We start from the raw sequence: 20,643 nt of genomic DNA on the forward strand, positions 1-20,643 counted from the left end.
ACCAAACATGATTTCCTTTTCTAGTTATTGGATGTTCCTGATGACATGTCCAAAGTGAGCGATCTGAAGTCTCTCCATTCTCGTTTCTAAGGAATATTCTGGTTGCATTTCCTCTAAGACTGATTTGTTTATTCTGATTTACAGTCCACAGTATATTCAACATTCTGTACCAACACCACAATTCGAATGCATCAATTCTTCTGTCTTTCATTGTCCAGCTTTCACATACATACGAGGCCATTGAAAAGACCATGGCTTGGGTCAGGTGCACCTTAGTCATCAAAGTGACATCTTTGCTTTTTAATACTTTAAAGAGGTCTTTTGCAGCAGATTTTTCCAATGCAATATGTCCTTTGATTTCCTCACTGCAGCTTCCATGCACATGTATATAAATATCCTTATTTTTCTCTTTTATGGAAGTGTTGACAAACTAGACACACTGTTCTGCACTTTGCTTTTCTCATGTAGTAGTATATTCAGGATGTCATTCTACACCAGCATTTAAAGAGCTGCCTCATTCTTTTTTATGGCTTTATGTATCCCATTATGGTGGATTATTTATCCAATCCCCTACTGAGGGACATTGGGTTGTTTTTAGTTTTTTCTTTCTCTTTTTTTGCTTCTTCAATCAATGCCATAATCAATATCTTTATAAATAAATACCCTTATAAATATATCTTTTTGTATGTGTATTAATGCACCTGAATTAGAATATTCTAGAAATGAAATTGTTGGTTCAAAAGATACTTGAATTTTAGTTTTGACAGATTTGCTAACTAGTACTCCATACACATTGTACCAGTCTGTGCTCCTATTTACTGGTGGCTAGAGAAGACAAAAAAAAAAAAGTAAAGTGTTATAATGACATGTGCAAAGAGCTAGAAAACCAAAAGGAAAGAACATGCTCAGCATTTCTTAAGCTGAAAGAAGTGAAGAAAAAATTCAACTTTGAGTTGCAATAGTGAAGGATTCCATAGGAAAAATATTAAATGACGCAGGAAGCATCAAAAGAAGATGGAAGGAATATACAGAGCCATTATAACCATAAAGAATTGGTCGACGCCCAGCTGCTTCAAGAGGTAGCAGATGATCAGGAACCGATGGTACTGAAGGAAAAAGTCCAAGCTGCATGGAAGGCATTGGCAAAAATCAAGGCTCCAGGGATTGACGGAATATCAATTGAGATGTTTCAACAAATGGATACGTGCTGGAAACGTCTGTGCCAAGAAATATGGAAAACAGCTACCTGGCCAACTGACTGGAAGATATCCATATTTATGCCTATTCCCAAGAAAGGTGATCCACCCGAAGGTGGAAAGTATCACCTAGGAAGCCCTATAGGGGAGTTCTACTCTGTCACATGGGGTCACTGTGAGTTGAAATCGACTGAACAGAACCCAACAACAGCAACAACTGTTACTATTGTTATTGACATCATCTTCACCATCATCATCTACTATGCCCCCCACATTCATTTATTCCACAGGGTTTATGGCATCTACTGGGCAGACATGCTTTTACCACATGAACCGCTCACTACTTCCCAACAGTCTAGGCTGCCTTTCAAAACTTGGATCTTGATCCAGCCTCTACCCCGACAAAGAATGCCCCTCCCCCAGAACTCAACCATTAACTCTCCTCTCAGACTCTACTCAAAGTCACCTTCCCAGCATCTTCCTGGATGCCCCCAGTGCAAAGCTGGTGTTGCTCAGGTGCTTAGAGAATTCTGTTTATACCTTTATGATAGTATTTACCAAACTGCAGGTCATTTTCGTGTGTTTCAGTTTGCCTAGCAGGGACTAGTCCCTTTTTTCTTTTTTAATTGTGGCGAAAATATATGCAACAAAACCACCAATTGAACAGTTCCTACATGTACAATTCAGTGACATTGATTACATTCCTCAAGTTGTGTCACTATTCTCACTATCCTTTTCCAAATCATTTTACCACCATTAACATAACCTCAATGCCAACTGAGCAAAAACTCCCCCTTCCTTCTCCTTCCCACCCCTGGTTTCTGTATCTTTGCTTATTTCATAGAAGTGAGCTCATATCAGTATTTGGCCTTTCGCAGCTGACTTATCTCGCTCAGGATAATGTTTTCAAGGTTCATCCATGTTGTAGCATGCATCAGGACTTCAGTTTTCTTTGTAGCTGAGTATTATTCCGTTGTATGTATATACCACATTTTGTTTATCCATTCCTCCATTGATGGCTATCTCAGCTGTTCCCACTTTTTGGGTATTGTGAAAAGTGCTGCAGTGAATGTTGGTGTACAGGTTTCTGCTAGTGTTCCTGCCTTTACTTCTGGGTAGGATTGGTATTTCTTGGCCATACGGTAGTTCTTTGTCCAGCTTTTTAAGAAACTGCCATACTGTTCTTCACAGTAGCTGAGGACTAGTCCTTGACCCCTTCATGTCTCTATCTCAGCACACTGCCTGGCACTTATTAGGGATTCAAGAAAGTTTGCTGATCTGCTGGATTCCATTCAGAATTCTACCTTTTCCAGCCTCCTAATGAGCTTGTGGATTCACTATGTTACAATTATTTGCCTTTGATTTCTTTTCCTTTGTTTCTCAATCTGTGACTCTCTTTCCTAAATGGGCTCATATTTGTCTTATTTCTTTGTCAGAGTACCAGCCAAATGTAATAGACACTGGAAACTATGAGTGGCCCTTTCAGGACCCTGCTCCTTGTAGAAATTGCTTGTAGATGTGTCTTGTCCACCTTGCCTAAATCCTCTTGGCTTTCCTGGTCATCTCTCCAGATCTCTGTAAGGAGGGTCCTGCGGTGAGTGGTTGTGGGTTTCCTCTTCCAGGAATCAGTGACCTTCAGGGACGTGACTGTGGACTTCACCCTGGAGGAGTGGCAGCAGCTGAAGCCTGCTCAGAAGAATCTGTACAGGGATGTGATGTTGGAGAACTACAGGAACCTGGTCTCGTTGGGTAAGGGGGCAGCTTTGCTGAGTTACCCACCATCGGCCCATGACTCGAGGACCACAAATAAGTAAGAAAAGAAAAAAAGAGAGATTGACAGATTTGACTACGTAGAAAGTCTAAACTACACTAAGCTAAAAATAAAGTTGATAGATGACAAAATGGGAAGTCATATTTGCCACATGTATAACAGTCAAAGGGTTAAAATTATAGAAAGAGTTCCTAAAAATCAATAATAAAAAGACTAAATGGGTGATTTAAAAAATGGACCAAATATTTGAGTTGGCAGTTCATAGATGTAGAACTACACAAGGTTATGCTTTATAAAAGATTTTTAGCCTCACTAATAGAGGGAGTTCCTGGGTGGCATAAAGAGTTAAGCACTCAACTACATGCCAAGGTTGGTGGTTCAAACCCACCCAGAGGTGCTTCAGAAGACAGGCCTGATGATTTGCTTCTGTAAAGATTACAGTCTGGAAAACCCCATGGGGCAGCTCTACTCTCTTACAGGAGGTCGCCATGAGTTGGGGGCGGACTTCACAGTAGCCAACAACAACAGCTGACACACAATACATACAATTCAGCACATGTTAAAAGTATACAATTTGATAAGTTTCAACATACGTATTCACGTGTGAAATCATCACCCCATTAAGATAATGAACACATTCATTTCTCCCCAAGAGTCTCCTTGTGCCGCTTTATAATTCTTCTGTTCCCTCCTCCTTGCAGCCACACCTCATCCCCAGGCAACCACTGGTCTGCTTTATGTCACTGTAGATTCATTTGTTTATTCTAGAATTTTGTTTAAGTTGAATCATACAGTGTGTACTCTTTTTAGTCTGACTTCTTTCACTCAGTGTAATTATTTGGAGATTCACACATGTTGTTGTGTGTATCAGTCCTTCATTTTCTACTTGTTTATCCATTCACTCGTTCATGAACATTTGGGTTGTTTCCAATTCTGGACTATTACAAATAAAGCTGCTATGAACATTTGTGTACAAATCTTTGAATATATGCTTTCTTTTTGCCTGAGTAAATACCTAGGAGTGTGATGGCTCATCCTATGGTAGGTGTATGTTTAACCTAAAGGTTGTACCATTTTACATTCCCACCAGCATGAGAGTTCCAGTTGCCCCACATGCTTACCAAGACTTGGTTGCTGTCTTTTTCATTTTAGCTATCCTTGTAGGTTTGTAAGGAACCCTGGTGGCACAGTGGTTAAAGCACTTAGTTGTTAACTGGAAAGGCCAATGGTTTGAGCCCACCACCTGCACCACTGGAGAAAGTTGCGGCAATCTGCTTCTATAAAGATTACAGCCTTGGAAACCCTATGGAATAGTTCTACTCCATCTTAAAGGGTTGCTGTGAGTCAAAATCGACTCAGCGGAAATGGGTTTGGTTTTTGGTTTGGTAGATGTGTAGTAGTATCATATTGTGGTTTTAATTTGATATTGAGAATCTTTTCATGTGCTTTTTTGCCATCTGTGTATTCTCCTTGGTGAAATATACGTTCATATCTTTTGCATGGCTTTTCTTGTTTTTTTTTTTTTTAAGTTAGGTTGTTTGTTTCCTCATTATTGAGTTTTGAGAGTTCTTTGTATATTCTTGATACAAGTCCTTTGTTATATAGATGCTTTGGAGAACTTTTCTCTCAGTCTGAGTTGTCTTTTCACTTTCTTGATGGTATCATTTGAACACAAGAGTTTTTTTTAATTTTGATGTAGTCCAATTTATCTTTTTTTGTTGTTGCTTGTGTTTTTGGTGTCATATTGAAGAAACTATTGCCCAACCCAAGGTCACGATGACATGCTCCTATGTTTAAGAGTTTTATAGTTTTAGCTCTTCATTTAGTTCTATGATAAATTTTGAGTTAATTTTTGTGAATGGCATAAGGGAAGGGTCCAACTTCACGCTCTTGTATGTGGATATCCAGTTGCCCTAGTACTACTTGTTGAAGAGCAGAAGTTTTTAATTTGATAAGGTCCAATTATCCGTTTTTTTCCTTCTATCAGTCATGCTTTTGATGTCATATCTAAGAAATCTTTGCCTATCTCAAGGCCACAAAGATTTTCTCCTCTGTTTTCTTCTTTCAGTTGTATAGTTTTAGGTTTTACATCTTCTTCTATGATCTCTGAGGAGCCTTGGTGGCACAGTGGTTAAGCGCTCTGCTGCTAACTGAAAGGTAAGGGGTTCAAACCCACCAGCCGCTCTGTGGGAGAAAGACGTGGCAGTCTGTTTCCATAAATATTACAGCCTAGGAAACCCTATGGGGCATTTCTACTCTGTCCTATAGGGTTGCTATGAATCGAATTGGCATCAGGTTCTATGATCTCTTTAGAATTAATTTTTGTACGTGATGGGAAGTATTGAAGTTCATTTTTTTTTTTTTTGCATATGGATATCCAGTTTTCCAATGCGATTTGTTGAAAAGACTGTTCTTTCTCCACTGAAACGCCCTTGAGCCTTTGTCAAAAATTAGTTGTCCCTATTTAAAAAAAAAAAAAAAATTTTTTTTTTTTTATTATACGTGTAAACTGTTAAGTATGGGGTGGCCAACCGTAACGGCTGGCAGTTTGAATCCATCCAGAGGCACCTTGGAAGAAAGGCCTGGTCATCTATTTCAAAAAAATTAGCTACTGAAAGCCCTTTGGAACAGTTCTACCCTGACACACATAAGGTCACCATGAATTGGAGTCAACTCAACAACGCATGGTAATTCTGGACTCTATTCTGTTCTGTCTATGTATTTGTCCATCTTGACACCATTACCAAGTAGTTGGAACCTTTCAGATTTTGCTTTTATGACTTGTACATAGTCTAGCACTAATTACTCTGCACAATTGAGGTAAGACCCTTCCTAATATTTTACCCAGTGCTCCATGAATTATGAGGTTTTCTGGTCTGGCCAATGGAAAGAGGCACCATTCCCACCCCTGTATGAGTTCTGGGCACTGTTCTCAAATCCTTTAGGGTAGTTTTCCCCAATCTAAGGTGGTGGTGTTGGGTGCCATCGAGCCATTCTGACTCATAGCAACCCCATATGACGGAATAGAACTGCCCTATAGGGTTTTCTTGGCTGCAGTCTTTACAGAAGCAGATCACTAAGTCTTTCTTTCATGGAGCTGCTGGATGGGTTTGAACTGCCAACGTTTTGGTTAGCAGGGCTCCTTCAACCTGTGTAGTTTCCTTATATACATGCACTGTTGGGAGACCTTCACAAATCTCCAAAACATTCTCTCTGTGTAGCTCTCTCCTCTTCAGTACTCTGCCCTGCAGACTCTAGCTCCATCTCCTAAAACTCAGTCTGCAAGCTTCACCTGTTTCCCTTCCCTGTGCCATAGCCTGGGAATGTTCCAGGCAGTGAGCTGGGACAATCGTAGGGCTTGGTTCATTTGATTCCCATCTCTCAGGGGTCACTGATCTTCATTGCCGCATGCTCGGTGTCTTGAAAATTGTTGTTTTATGTATTATTATCCTTTTTATTTTTTCCTGTTGTTTTAGGCTGGAGGAAAATCTTGTTTCTGATACTCAATCTTGGCCAGAAGCCCCATTTTGGGGGGGAAAAATATGTGTGTGTAGTATATTTTTTGAAAGGTACACATATGAGGAGGAGCCCTGGTGGCACAATAGTTAAGCGCTCACCTGCTAACTAAAGGTCAATGATTCAGACCCACCCATCAGCTCTTCAGGAGAAAGACCTGGTGATCTGCTCCCATAAAGATTACAGCCCAGAAAATCCTATGGGGCAAATTGTACTCTTGTCACATGGGGTTGCTATGAGTCGGAATCCAACAACAACATGCATATGGGGAAAAAAGTCCTAAATATATAAACCAAACTGTTAACTCTGATAAGTGTAATCATAGGAGACTTCCATTTTATGTTTTTTTTTTGTTTGATATTTTTATAAAACAACCAAACCAGTTGCTGTTGAGTCAATTCCAACTCATGATGACTCCATGTGTTTATAACAAGTGTGAATTACTTTGTAATAAGAAACAATTATAGAAATATAAACCCAGTTATATAGAAATATACGAAATGGAAAAAGAAGCTATGAAGGGACAAGAAATCTGGTACAGTGAAAAAAATATACACCTACATTTGGATCAAAAGGAATGAGTAGCATTTTGCATGTTAATAGTGCTTCCCAAAATGCCCTCCACAGAAGTTGGCCGTTTAACATTTCCCTTGACTGTGAGCAAGAATGCCCTTTCTAGGCAGTGTCATCAACCAAGTGTGCTATCAAACATTTGCTCTTTGCTGATACGATGGGTGTGGCAGGGTAGTTTGAATTTGGCCAACATTGAGCTGTGGTTTTCACAGATTTTCATGTTTAAGAGCTGTGTATTTGCTTTTTCATAATCCATGAATGGGAGTGTTTTGGATTGAATTGTGTCCCCCCAATATGTATGTTGGTGTCCTAACCCCTATGTCTCTGGATGTAATCTTGTTTGGGAGTAGGGTTTTCTTTGTTCTATTAATGTAGGGTGTATTGTAAGCCTACACACTTTTGAGATATAAGAAGAGCAGATTAGAACAGAAGCAAGGAAGCACAAACACAGCGGGTGGTACATGCCACATGGGGCTCGCCAAAGAATCAAGGAACGCCAGGTATGCAGAAACTGAAAGACATTTTCCCTCAGAGCCGATGAGAGAGCCTTCGCCCTTAGAGTTTGCTGTGTGCTGTCAATTTGATTCCTACTCATAGCGACCTTATATGACAGAGCAGAACTTCCCCATAGGGTTTTGTAGGCTGTAATCTTTACTGGAGGAGATCACTAGGTCTTTTCTTCTGCAGAGCGGCTGGTGGGTTTAAACCACTGACCTTTTGGTTAGCAGCCAAACACTTAATTCTTGTGCCACCAGGGCTCCCTGTCCCCTAGAACAGGTGACCTGAATTCGGACTTGTAGCCTCCTGAACATTTCTGTTCTTTAAAACCACCTAATTTGTTATTTCTGTTACAGCAGCACTAGGTAACTAAGACAGGGATACTGTACCCTTTCTCCTTGCCCCTTAAACACATATTTCCTTGGCATCCTGCCTCCAGCTCTCCTTACCTCTAGAGTTAATATTTGCTCTAAAAGACTCCCACTGATAGTCACAACCTAGACCTTTCGTCCCCTCCTGTCTCTGCACCCACTTACCAGTTTACAGCCCAGACCATATGTCAGACCTTGTTGGCTCTGTCTTAGTCTCCTACTGCTGCTGTTAACAGAAATACCACAAGTGGGTAGCTTTAATAAACAGAAGTTTATTTTTCACAGTTCAGGAGGCTAGAAGTCCAAATTCAGGGCACTGGCTGTAAGGAGAGGTCTTCTTGTCCATTTCAACTTCTAGTAGCCAGCGATCCTTGGCATTCCTGGGCTTGTAGACTCGTCTGCCTCTATTCTGTTCAGATAGTGTCTGTCTTTCCCCTGCATCTGCTTGCTTGCTTCTGTGTATGTTTTTGTTGTTAGTTGCCATCAAGTTGATGCCACTCATGGAGACTCTATATGTGTGCCAGGTAGAACTGCTCCATGGAGGTTTTCAAGGCTGTGACCTTTCGGAAGTAGATCACCAGGCCTGTCTTCTGAAAGGTTGGCGGTTCAGACCCATCCAGTGGCTCTGTGGGAGAAAGACCTGGCAATCTATTCCCATAAAGATCACAGCCTAGAAAACCCTATGGGGCAGCTCTACTCTGTTACATGGTGTCACTGTGAGCAAAAAATTGACTCAACATCACATAACAACATGACTGTCCCTAACTCATGTATGGTTGTGACGACTGCATGAGAAGATCTGTGCAAACTGCTTAGCATTGTGCTGAGTGCGTCGTAAATGCTCAGTAAATGTTTCTCTGTGCCTTTTGTGCCAGGAACTGTTGTAGGAGCTGGGAGTGGGCAAGGTCCTTGCTCTCATGGATTTCACCTCCCACTGGGGGAGGTAGATTATAAACAGTTAAATGGACAGTGGAGCTTCCAGACTAAGACTAGGAAGAAAGGCCTGGTAATCTACTTCTAAAAATCAACCAATGAAAATTATGGATCACAACAGTCTGATCTGCAACTGATCATTCTGGTGCCATTTTTTCTGTTGTGCATGGGGACTCTATGAGTTGAGGTCTGACTCGATGGCAGCTAACAACAGTAACAAGTTTGTGAGAATCTTCCAGTGTGGACTCTCTAATCTCTGCTTACCTCCTGTTGTTTCTCTTTAGGTGTCTTTTTTCTACCTCCTGTCTGCTGGCTGCCTTTTTCATCCCTTTCCTGAAGGAATATTTCTTGTTCTCTTTGCTCACCTCGTATGTTGATTCTGCCTCCGTAAACCAACATTTATCTTCATTTCATGGGTTCACTCCTTCCTCCTTTTCCAGTTGAGAGGTTGTTATTTGCCAACTGTATCTGTGCCTTGCTTATCGTATCTTTGGTTTCATCTCTCCGTTCCCACTTCACAAGTCCCTTACTCAACAGATTTTTACCTAGATATATTTACATCTTCTGCTTTTCTCTTTGTTGCTTCTTTCCAGACTGGGAGACTAGACCTGAAATGAAAGAGTCAGATCCAAAGGAGGACATTTCAGAGGACAAACCATCCTTTGGGGTGGTCACAGAGGTACCTACAAGGAATGGTGGCTGGTGTTCTACCTTAGAAGGAGCATGGAAACAGGGTGAATGGCTGGAGAGACAGCAGGGAAGTGCAGAAACCTGTTTGGAGCCATTGGAAATTTCTCAAGAGAACAAGCTCACTGAGCAGTTACACCCTGAATGTAATGAATTTAAGGCATTTTTTAACCCAAACTCGACCCTCATTCTGCCAAGGTTGGAAGATCCAACAGAAAAAGGGAGCCATGCTTTTGTAATGCATGGAAAGCACTTCTCAAGTAACTCAGACTTAAATAAACCCTCTAAACTCTATGTAGAGAAGAAATCCTATGACTGTAGTGTGTGTGGCAAGGCTTTCAGCCGAAGCTCATCCCTGGTAAAGCACCAACGGATTCATACGGGAGAGAAACCCTTTGAGTGTGACATCTGTGGAAAGCACTTCATTGAACGCTCATCCCTCACCATTCATCAGAGAGTTCACACTGGAGAGAAGCCCTACGAATGTAACGACTGTGGGAAAGCCTTCAGCCAGAGGATGAACCTCATTGTGCATCAGAGGACTCACACTGGAGAGAAGCCGTATGTATGCAACGTGTGTGGCAAAGCCTTCCGGAAGACCTCATCCCTCACTCAGCATGAGAGAATCCACACGGGAGAGAAACCCTACACGTGTGGGGACTGTGGGAAAGCCTTCAGCCAGAACATGCACCTCATTGTACACCAGAGGACACATACTGGGGAGAAACCCTATGTGTGTAGTGAGTGTGGGCGGGCCTTCAGCCAAAACATGCACCTGACTGAACATCAGAGGACTCACACTGGAGAGAAACCCTATGAGTGTAAGGAATGTGGGAAAGCCTTCAATAAGAGCTCATCCCTCACTCTCCATCAGAGAAACCATACTGGAGAGAAACCCTATGTGTGCAACGAGTGTGGGAAAGCCTTCAGCCAGAGTTCATACCTCATCCAGCACCAAAGGTTTCATATTGGGGTGAAACCCTTTGAATGTAATGAGTGTGGGAAAGCATTCAGCAAGAACTCATCTCTCACTCAGCATCAGAGAATTCACACAGGAGAGAAACCCTACGAGTGCTACATTTGCAAGAAGCACTTCACGGGACGCTCATCTCTCATCGTGCATCAGATCGTCCACACCGGAGAGAAACCCTACAAGTGCAACGAGTGTGGGAAATCCTTCAGCCAGAGTGCATACCTCATTGAACACCAGAGGATCCACACCGGAGAGAAGCCCTACAAGTGCAATGAGTGTGGGCGGTCCTTCATCAAGAACTCTTCACTTACGGTCCACCAGAGAATTCACACAGGAGAGAAACCTTATAAGTGCAGTGAATGTGGGAAAACCTTCAGCCGGAACACAAACCTTACTCGGCATCTGAGGATTCACACCTAGGAGAAGTGTGGGGAGCATTTCTGCCTGGGGTTTTGCTTCATGGAGCTTCAGAATTTACTCTGTTGTTAGCTGCCATCAAGTTGATTTTGATTCAAGATTTTGTCAGAGTAGGACTGCTCCATAGAGTTTTCAGTGGTTGTGATCTTAATAGAAATAGATCACCAGGCCCTTCTTCTATGGCACTGCTAAGTGGGTTTGAACCAGCAACCATTAGGTTAGCAGCCGAGCACAAACCACTTGTGCCACCCAGGGACCTAGGGTTCTCAAATTAATATCATTAGTGTGAGAAGTCCTTCCATTGGTGCACACAGGTAACTCAGTATTTGAGAAGTCACACCCCAATGGAGTCTTATGAATGTGGGAAAGTCCTTCAGTCCATGATGCTCCTTTTCTTACAGAGAGTCAGAAGATCCACAGTAGAGCAAACCCCTGGAGGTCTGGCATATTTAGGAACATTTTAAGGTTAACTGTAGGTGGTAAGGAAACCCTGGTGGCGTAGTGGTTAAGTGCTATGGCTGCTAACCAAAGGGTCAGCAGTTTGAATCCGCCAGCCACTCCTTGGAAACTCCATGGAGCAGTTCTACGCTGTCCTCTAGGGTCGTTATGAGTCAGAATCAACTCGACGGCACTCGGTTGGGTTGGTAGGTGGTAATGGATGGAGCAAGCAGTTTGTTCTTGACTATTAGCCTAACTCATTGTGACTTTACGTGTGCAGAGTAGAACTGCTCCATAGGGTTTTCAAGGCTGTGACCTTTTGGAAGCAGATCACCAGACCTTTCTTCCAAGGTGCCTGTGGGTGGGTTCTTACTGCCAACCTTTTCGCTAATAGTCAAGTGCTTAACTGTTTGCTCAACTATGAGTTGGAATTGACTCAGTGGCAATTAACAACCTAAAGGTTGGCAGTTCGAACCCACCCAGTGGCCCCATGGAAGAAATACCTGGCAATCTGCCTCCATAAAGATTACAATCAAGAAAACCCTATGGAGTGCAGTTCTACTCTGTAGTACATGGGGTCACCATGAGTCAGAATCGACTTGACAGCAATGAGTTTGGTTTTGGAAGGTGGTAACAGGAGTTTCACAATAGGAACTTAGGGTATCTGAGTTCCAAATCCAGCTCTCTGAATAAATTGTTATATGAGCTTGGACAAATCACTTCGTGTTTTCGAGTCTCAGTTCCCTCTGTAGTAAAAGGAAAGGGGAATGCGCTCAACACATGAACACTGGGACATTTTTCCCTTTATCATCTGCACCCTAGAGTCCAGATGTCCCATTTGTCACCATCTGTGAATTTCCTTGATGGGTTAAGAGCTAGAGGGGCTTCAGTCCTCCCCACCTCTCAGCCCCCTTACATGCTCCTACAACACACTGTGGAGGCTACCAAGCTACCAGGCGCTGCAAGTGTTTGAGTCTTGTGTGGAAAAAAATATTTTTTGGAGTTAGCAAATAACAATAACTGCCTCAAATGCCAAAGTTTCTTATAGTGCTGTTAATTTTTTTTAAATAAAACTTTTAATTAAGGGAGACCATGTCATAAAGAGGAGCCCAGGTGGCGCAGTAGTTAAGTGCTTGGCTGCTGAAAGGTCAGTGGTTGAACTCACCCATCAGCTCTGTGGGAGAAAACACCTGGTGATCTGCTTCCATAAAGATTACAGTCTAGGAAACCCTACAGGGCAGCTCTGATCTGTCACTGAGTCAGACTCAGCTTGATGGCACACAACAAGAAGTCACTGAAGTAGGCTGTAGGTGTGAGAGAAACTGATACTTATTGTCCCGTCAAACTCCTTTTCAAGGATTGTGGGGCAGAGGAGGGAAAACAAATACCAACAGGTTTGATATTGAGGTTTAAGTATGTATTGGATTTAATGAAGAGTCCCTGGGTGGCGCAAACAGTTAAGTGCTTGTCTACTCACCTAAAGTTTGGCAGTTTGACCCCACCCAGAGGTGCCTCAGAAGAAAGGCCTGGTAATCTGTTTCCAAAAGGTCACGGCCTTCAAAACCCTATGTTGCACCATTCTGCTCTGCACACGTGGGGCCACCATGCATCGGAATCGACGGCAACTGGTTTTGGTAATGGATTGAATGAGTATACACATCAAGTACGGATCCTGCTGTCTGTTTTTTAGTTATTTTTATAGTTAGAGTAACTCGAAGGTCATTTAAAGTTAGCTCCCCAAAGCTGACTTGAAGAAGAGGTTGCCTGCCGCTCTGTTTACACGTGTAGTTTTTCCCCAAAGTCTACTTCCTCTGGGGACTTTTATGCCACTATTTTAACATTTGATGCTGTTGTTAGGTGCCATTGAGCTGATACCAACTCATAGTGACGCCACGTGACAGAGTATAACTACCCCATAGAGTTTCCTATGCCGTAATATTTAGGGGAGCAGATCACCAGGTCTTTTCTCCTGCAAAGCTGCTGGGTGGGTTAGAACCGCTAACCTTCTGATCCGAAGTTGAGTGCTTAACCATTGTGCAACCAGGGCTCCTTACATTTGATGCTACTTGTTGTTAATCTGTCTTGCTGTTTCAGAATGTTCCACACTTCCTGACACTGGTGTACACGAAGAATAAATAATTCATTTTTTATCATCTGTATCAGTAAGCACATTTTGTGTAGTAAAAACAGCCACTCAGGCATGTAAAATGACAGTTCTTTGTCTATCTGTTGGGTGGGCATCAGGGTAGGTTTGATCAAAGCACTCGTCCTCAGAGCCATAGCCCTTGTTCTCTGTGATTCCCTGGCTTCTTCCCCGAGCTAGCTTCTCTTGTGGTATTATAGTGGTTTCCAGCAGCTCCTGACTGTGTGTTTTCTAAGTTACATCCAGGAGAGAGACTTGTCCTAGTCATTGAAAACAATCCCTAAGCTTCATTCTGTTGGACTCACCTGTGAACTGTGGCCAGAGAAATATCATGTACTGATTGGCTTTGGTCTGGATCTTGTTCTCATGCCTAAAATAGTAGTGGTTGCAAAGGGCATGAGATTGATAGCCAAGATTGGCCTGAACCCACTACCCACCCATGATCTGGGGGTGAAATTAATCCCACTCAAATCACAATATAGGGGGAATTATGATACAGGGAAGGTGACCCCAACATCCACCCCCGTCATTCCAAAGAGGTTTAACATGGTTTATAGTCAATGGCTGCTTTGGTTTTCTTCATGAAAGTGAGGTCTCGTCACAGATACCATTTTCTTTGGGAAGTCCTCTCATCGTCATGGTTACCAGGAGGACCCTTAGTCATTCTAAGAGATGGGGGCAGGAAAGCTTGGATCCTCAGTCAAGGGTCAGGTTGGAGGGGGTGATGGCTCCCTGGGAGTAGGACCAGAGAGTGACCAGAATGGTCAAGAAGCTCAAACTCACATCAGCTTGTACCTGCATGGCTAGTATGCCTTATCCGCACCCTCGTATTCCTGCTGGAAAACAATGACAAAACTAGCAACAGTCACCAACGGTATCTGGGGGAATTTGGGAGGGCAGACGACCTTGTCAAAGTTGTTGAAAATGGCTGGACAGAAGGTGAGTGAAGAGGAAGAGAATTTGGAGCCCCGGTTGTGTAAGCCTGAGTAGTCTTACTTAACGCCTCTGTGCTGCAGTTTCCTTACTTTAAAAATGGGAACAATGAGACTCCAGAGTTGATTGATGGATCAGTCAGGGGAAGGTCAAGCTGCCATAACAAGTGGAGCCAACAACAGAGACTTAAAGAACAAAGTCTTTCTCGGTTTCTGTTCTCCCTTCTCCTCCTGAGTTTCTCTTTTTCTTATTTTGTTTCTGTCTCCCTCTCTGCATTTCTCCATTCTCTTGCCTGCTTGCCCTCTGAGTTTCTGTTCTCCCTTTCTCCCTTTCACGGGGTTTCTCTTCTTCCTCTATGGGTTTCTGTTCTTCCTTCTCTCCCTCTCTGGGTTTCTCTTTTCTCCTTTTCTCTCTCTCTCTGCATTTCTTTGTTGTCTCCCTCTCTCTAGTTGCTCCACCCTCCCATAGGTATTGATCTTGTCCATATGGTTGACGCTGACTTGCCAGCACCTCCTAGAAATTCCATCTTAAAGGGAAAGAAACGTGATGACCTTAGGTTGCAGTTTTTGATTCAGAAGCTGCATACATGATCTTTTATGTGCCATTGGCTCAAACGTAGCCATGGGGCCACACTTAGCGGCAAGGGAGTCTGGGAAATAAAGTCTGTAGCTGGGGGGTCATGTTCTCTGTTACAACTTGGGTGGAGAGGAGGGGGAAGAAGGGTAGAATAGATGGAGGGGGGTAGTAAGTAGTCCCTATCATAGGAGCAAGGAGCCCTAGTGTCACAAATGGTTAAACACTTGGCTGCTAATCAAAAGGTTGGAGGTTCGAACCCCCCAGGGGTTCCACAGGAGAAAGACCTGGCGATCTGCTCCGGTAAAGATTACGGACTAAAAAACCCTATGGGGCAGTTCTGCTCTGTCATGTGGGGTCGCAGTGAATCGAAATCAAGTTGATGGCACATACCAATAACAATCTTTATAGAAGCAGATCGCCAACCCGTCTGTGGTGCTGCTGGGTGAGTTTGACCCACTAACCTTTCAGCTAGTAGTTGAACACAAACCCACCCAGGGATCTTTATCCCTAAGTATTGTTATTTGCCATCAAGTTGATTCTGACTCATGGCAATCCGCCCCCACCCCCCATGTGTTACAGAGTAGAACTACTCCATAGGGTTTTCTTGGCTGTGATCTTTACAGAAGCACATCACCCACCAGGTCTTCCTTCAGTAGCGCCCCTGGGTGCATTCGAACTGCCATCCTTTTGGCTAGTAGTTGAGCACAAGCCATTTGTGCCACCCAGCAACCGTTCTCCCGGAGTAACAACCAAAACCAAACCCCCTGCCATTGAGTTGATTCTGACTCATAGCAACCCTATAGGACAGAGCAGAATTGCCCCATAGGGTTTCCAAGGAGCGCCTGGTGGATTTGAACTGCTGACCTTTTTGGTTAGCAGCCGTCGCTCTTAACCACTATACCACCAGGGTTTCCTATCCCTGAGTAGTAGGCTTCCTGAGTAGCAGGATTCAACTCCATGCAGCCTGTAAATTTATTCAAACAAGCCAATCTCATCCTCTTATTACTACCAAGCCTGCCTGTCACAGTCCCTGCTGGTTTACTCTGCTCCAGAGTACAATCCGTGTGGCGTATGGTGCCCTCCTCCCTGGGCTATGAGTTGTTAGTTGCTGTCGAGTGGATTCTGACTTATGGCAACCCCAGGTGTGCAAAATAGAACTGCTCCATAGGCTGTGACCTTTCAGAAGCAGATTGCCAGGCCTTGCTTCCAAGGCACCTCTGGGTGGGTTCGAATGGCCAACCTTTCAGTTACTAGTTGAACACTTAACTGTTTGTCCCCCACCCCCCTCCCCGGGACTCCTTGAGCTATGAGTATACATTCTTAATAAACTATTGTCGATCTCATCTGTCCAGTGTCAGCTGTCACATGCTCAACCATCACTGTAGCCCTAGGGAAGGACCCCTCCCTCATCCACAGGATGAACATGAGGCAATTCCTTCTCTGGAAGTTAGGCAACTACACAAGGTGAGCGAACGATTCTCTGAAATTGCAGATTTCTCTATGATCCCGGGCATACTGAATGTGTGGCTGTTGTTAGGTGCCATCGAGTCTGTTCCTACCCATGGCGACTCCAAGTGAGAGGAGGACTACCTCACAGGGTATTCTAGGTGGTAATCTTTAAAGAAATAGATCACCAGGTCTTTTCCCCACAGGAGGCCAGCCTGTGGGTGGCCAATAAAAGCCTGGGAAGATGGAGGCTAACTGAAGCTTCCTGGGTTGAATGTATGAACATTCTGCTCCTGGGGGAGGGGCAAGCATGTCCCCTGAGGACACGGAAGCTCCATGCTGAAGAACATCCCCTTCCACCCAATCCCTGCCTCTAGGTGGAGATCTAGGGGATGTTGTTGTTGTTGGGCTCCATCGCGTCAATTCTGACTCATGGCACTCTCATGTGTTAGAGAACTGCTCCATAGGGTTTTCTTGGCTGTAGTCTTTACAGAAAGAAGGCCTGGTGGTGCAGTGGTTAAGCACTGGGCTGCTAAAAGAAAGGTTCCAACCCAACAGCCACTCCGTGGGTGAAAAGACCTGGCAATCTGTTCCTGTAAAGATTTCAGGCTAGGAGCCTATGAGGCAGTTCTACTCTGTCCTATAGGGTTCCTATGAATCGGAATCCACTCGACAGCAATGAGTTGATGTTTACAGAAGTAGATCATAGGCCTTTCTTCCAAGGCGCCTCTGGTGGACTTGACCTACCATCCTTTTTGTTTGCAGCACAGTGGTTAACCACTGGTGCCACCCAGGGACTCTGTATAATTTTTTAAAAAAAGTTGCCATCGTGTCATTTCCAACTCAGAGTGACCCCATGTGACAGAACAGAACTGCCCCATAGGGTTCAAACTGCTGACCTTTGGTTAGCAGCTAAGCACTTAACCGTTGTGCCACTGGGGTTCCTTCCCAGGGAATAAGAGATTGGAAATTCTTCAGAAGAGATCAGCCCCAATCCAGCAGAAACCCTGGACCCAGTAGAAGGCAGAACCAGGATAAAAAGCAGCAGAAGCAGGGAGAAAGCAGAAGCTGGCGTCCACTGAGCAGAGAAGTGGCAGCAGAGCAGTGTGAGAGGAGCAGGCCAAGCACTGTAATGCACTTAGGGCTGCAAAAGAAACCTGTGTGTGCATACCACAGCTTCCTTGCACAAGACACCCAGGCGATGCAGCAAACAAGCAGCCATTTAACATAAAATCACATTTATTCAATTCTCAATAAAGTGCCAGACACAGAATGTTGGTGGCCAGAGGGGGGTGGAACTAAAGAATGAGGAACAGAGGTCGAAATGAGGCACAAATACAGCCTATCATTGCTGGGAGCTATGTTGAGTTTGACACATAGCAGTCCCATGTGACAAAGTAGAACTGCCTCATAGGGTTTTCTAGGCTGTAATCTTTACAGAAGTGGATCACCAGGTCTTTCTCCCATAGAGGCACTGGGTGGGTTCAAACCACTGACCTTTCAGTGAGCATTCAGGTGCTTAACTGTATGGCAGCCAGGTCAAGCTGGGCAGTACATGTCCCATGTCCAAATCCCTCCACCTGGAATGAGAACAGACGAGCCCACCCTTGAGGGGACCACACAAAAATATCATGAGGATCAAGAGAGGATCTGCTTGAGCAAAGATGAGTCTGGAATTCTGCATAAGTAACTGTGGTCTATGGCCACCACCACCACCAGCTGCCACTGAGCTGACTCCGACTTGAGGCAACCCCATGTGTGTCAGAATAGAACCGTGCTCCACAGGGTTTTCAATGGCTGATTTTTCAGAAGCAGACCACCTGGCCTTTCTTCTGAGACGCCTCTGGGTGGACTTGAACTTCCAACCTTTTGGTTAGCAATAAAGCATGTTAACCATTTGCACCACCCAAGGACTCCTGTAAAGGGAAAGAGAGTATTTTAGGCTTTGTAGTCCACATATGGTCTCTGTTGCACATTTTTTTCCTCTAACAACCCTTTTAAACCATAATCACCGTTCTTAGCTTGCAGGTCGTACAAAAACGGGCCACAAAGCCAGCTTTGGTCCTCAGGATGTGGTTTGCCATCCCTAGGTGAGGCAAATGGTTTGTGCTCAACTATTAATCTAAAAGTTGGTGGTCTGAACCCACTCAACCAAACTGTGAAAGAAAGCCCTGGCAATCTGCTTCCATAATGATTACAGCCAAGAAAACTCTATGGAACAGTACTACTCTTAACAGGCAGGGGCACCTTGAGCTAGAGTCAACTTGAAGGTGAAAGGTTTGGTTTGATCTAATCTCTTCTGCTAGAACTACTACTTAACTTTCAAGGCCCAGTGCCAAATGAACCCTGGTGGTGCAGTGGTTAAAGCTCTCTTCTGCAAAATGAAAGTTTGGCAGTTTTAACCCACCAGCTGCTCCATGGGAGAAAGACCTGGTGATCTGTTTCCATAAAGATTACAGTCTAGAAAACCCAATGGCGCAGTTCCACTCGGTCCTGCAAGGTCACTGTGAGTTGCAATCAACTAGGTGGCAATGGGTTTGGGTTTTTTGGGGGGTGGGGAGGTTTAGTGCAAAATGAAAAGTGAGGCCCCTTGTCCAAAGATCATGAAGAATTTCAAGACACTGACAGGAGGGCATTCGACACAGGTCCTGTTCAGGGTCTTTGTGCCTGAACAGATCGCACACCTACACTGAATTCTCAGGATCCTGACTGCTGAGTGCCCCAGTGTACTGTAATCTCTGTCCCCCTAGCTGCTAATGGACACAAAGTACAGTACAGGCAGTCCCCAGATTACGAAGGAGTTCCGTTCCTAAATCTGTCTTTAAGTCCAATTTGTACATAAGCTGGAACAGGTATGGTTTGTATATATGACGTCAGTCAAATGTTTGTCTTAATATGTATTTAGTATACCTTTCTACGCATAAAAAACATTTAAAAAAACACTCCCAGATACAGTAAAACATCTAACATAATACAGTAATAATGTTTTTATAAGCACCACAAAGTAGTGCCAATTGTTATTAAGAACCATTGTACGTACCTCAAATTTTTTATACAACAGGCTTTACAGGAGTTGGTTCCTAACTACGGGTTGTACTAAGTCAGATGTGTAACCCAGAAACTGCTTGTATGTGTCTTAGTGGGAGATGACTGCCCCTGAAGAAACCCAGAGCTCTGCTGTCTCAGTGGGGAAAAGGAGGAAGGGCTGTTCCCTGACACCAGTAAAGTGTAGAACAGTGGATCAGGAGATGGTCACTCACCCTAACCAGGGGCAATGAATAATGCCCACTGCCTGCAGGGGCCTTCTGCTTTCATTACCCCATTATGGACTGAATTGTGTTCCCCCAAAATATACCTTGTAAATCCTAACTCCTATACCCGTGGTTATAATCCCACTTGGGAATAGGTTTTCTTTGTTATGTTAATGAGTCAGTATTTGTGTAGGGTGTATCTTAGATCAATCTCTTCTGAGATATAAAAGAGCAGATTAAGAAAGAAGAGATGGGGGAAGATAGATACTACGTCACATGAAGATCACCAACAAGCCAAGAAACAAGCTGAAAAAAAGACCACCAGGCCCTTCCCCCAGAGTGGACAGAGAGAGAGGTCCTTCCCCTAGATCCAGTGTCCTGGATTTGAACTTCTTGCCTTCTAAGCTGAGAGAATAAATTTGTTTGTTAAAGCCACCTGCTTGTGATACTTCTGTTGTAGTAGCACTAGGTAACTAGGACACCCCCTTTTACCTTTCACTGTTCCTTTCTCCTACCTGTTCTCTGTACATGCTATTTGGCATGTAGACGTGGCTGTTGTTAGTATTTAACCCTGGGAGAGAGGGACTTAGGTGTTCCCCTCCCAAGATGTAAAGTGGGGTGTGCTTGAATGCGATCTAACATCAATCTGGGATGGGAGCCTAACTGTAGGGAACCTAGGCTGCTGATGATGTGTGCTGTTCTCAACCCTGTTCTGTTTCTTCTGTAAGTAACTAATGCTTGTTGACCTCGCCATTAGAATAGTGTCTGGTCTATGCTCTGCTCCAAAAGGTCTTCACTAAGAACTTGAGGACATGGCACACCACAGGGACACAGTCCTGTCAGCGTCTCGGATGTCCCTAAGTCCATTCCAAAGCAGCACGAGGCCAAAGTTTCACTCCTCACAGACATGTCACCTGCCAC

At 43.9% G+C, this 20,643-nt stretch overlaps 1 protein-coding gene across 1 annotated transcript in view; it reads left to right on the plus strand.

The window, feature by feature from the left end:
• Positions 1–18,829, plus strand: part of ZNF71 (zinc finger protein 71) — a 36,338-nt gene extending 17,509 nt beyond the window's left edge. Inside the window, exons 3-4 of the mRNA XM_023543612.2 lie at positions 2,819–2,945; positions 9,452–18,829. Of these exons, the coding sequence (XP_023399380.1) occupies positions 2,819–2,945; positions 9,452–10,938 (1,614 nt within the window). The 3' untranslated portion in view covers positions 10,939–18,829. The remainder of the gene's footprint in view (positions 1–2,818; positions 2,946–9,451) is intronic.
• Positions 18,830–20,643: the final 1,814 nt, after the last annotated feature.

This window comes from Loxodonta africana, chromosome 11 (assembly GCF_030014295.1).
Source record: "Loxodonta africana isolate mLoxAfr1 chromosome 11, mLoxAfr1.hap2, whole genome shotgun sequence".
Taxonomy (NCBI): domain Eukaryota; kingdom Metazoa; phylum Chordata; class Mammalia; order Proboscidea; family Elephantidae; genus Loxodonta; species Loxodonta africana.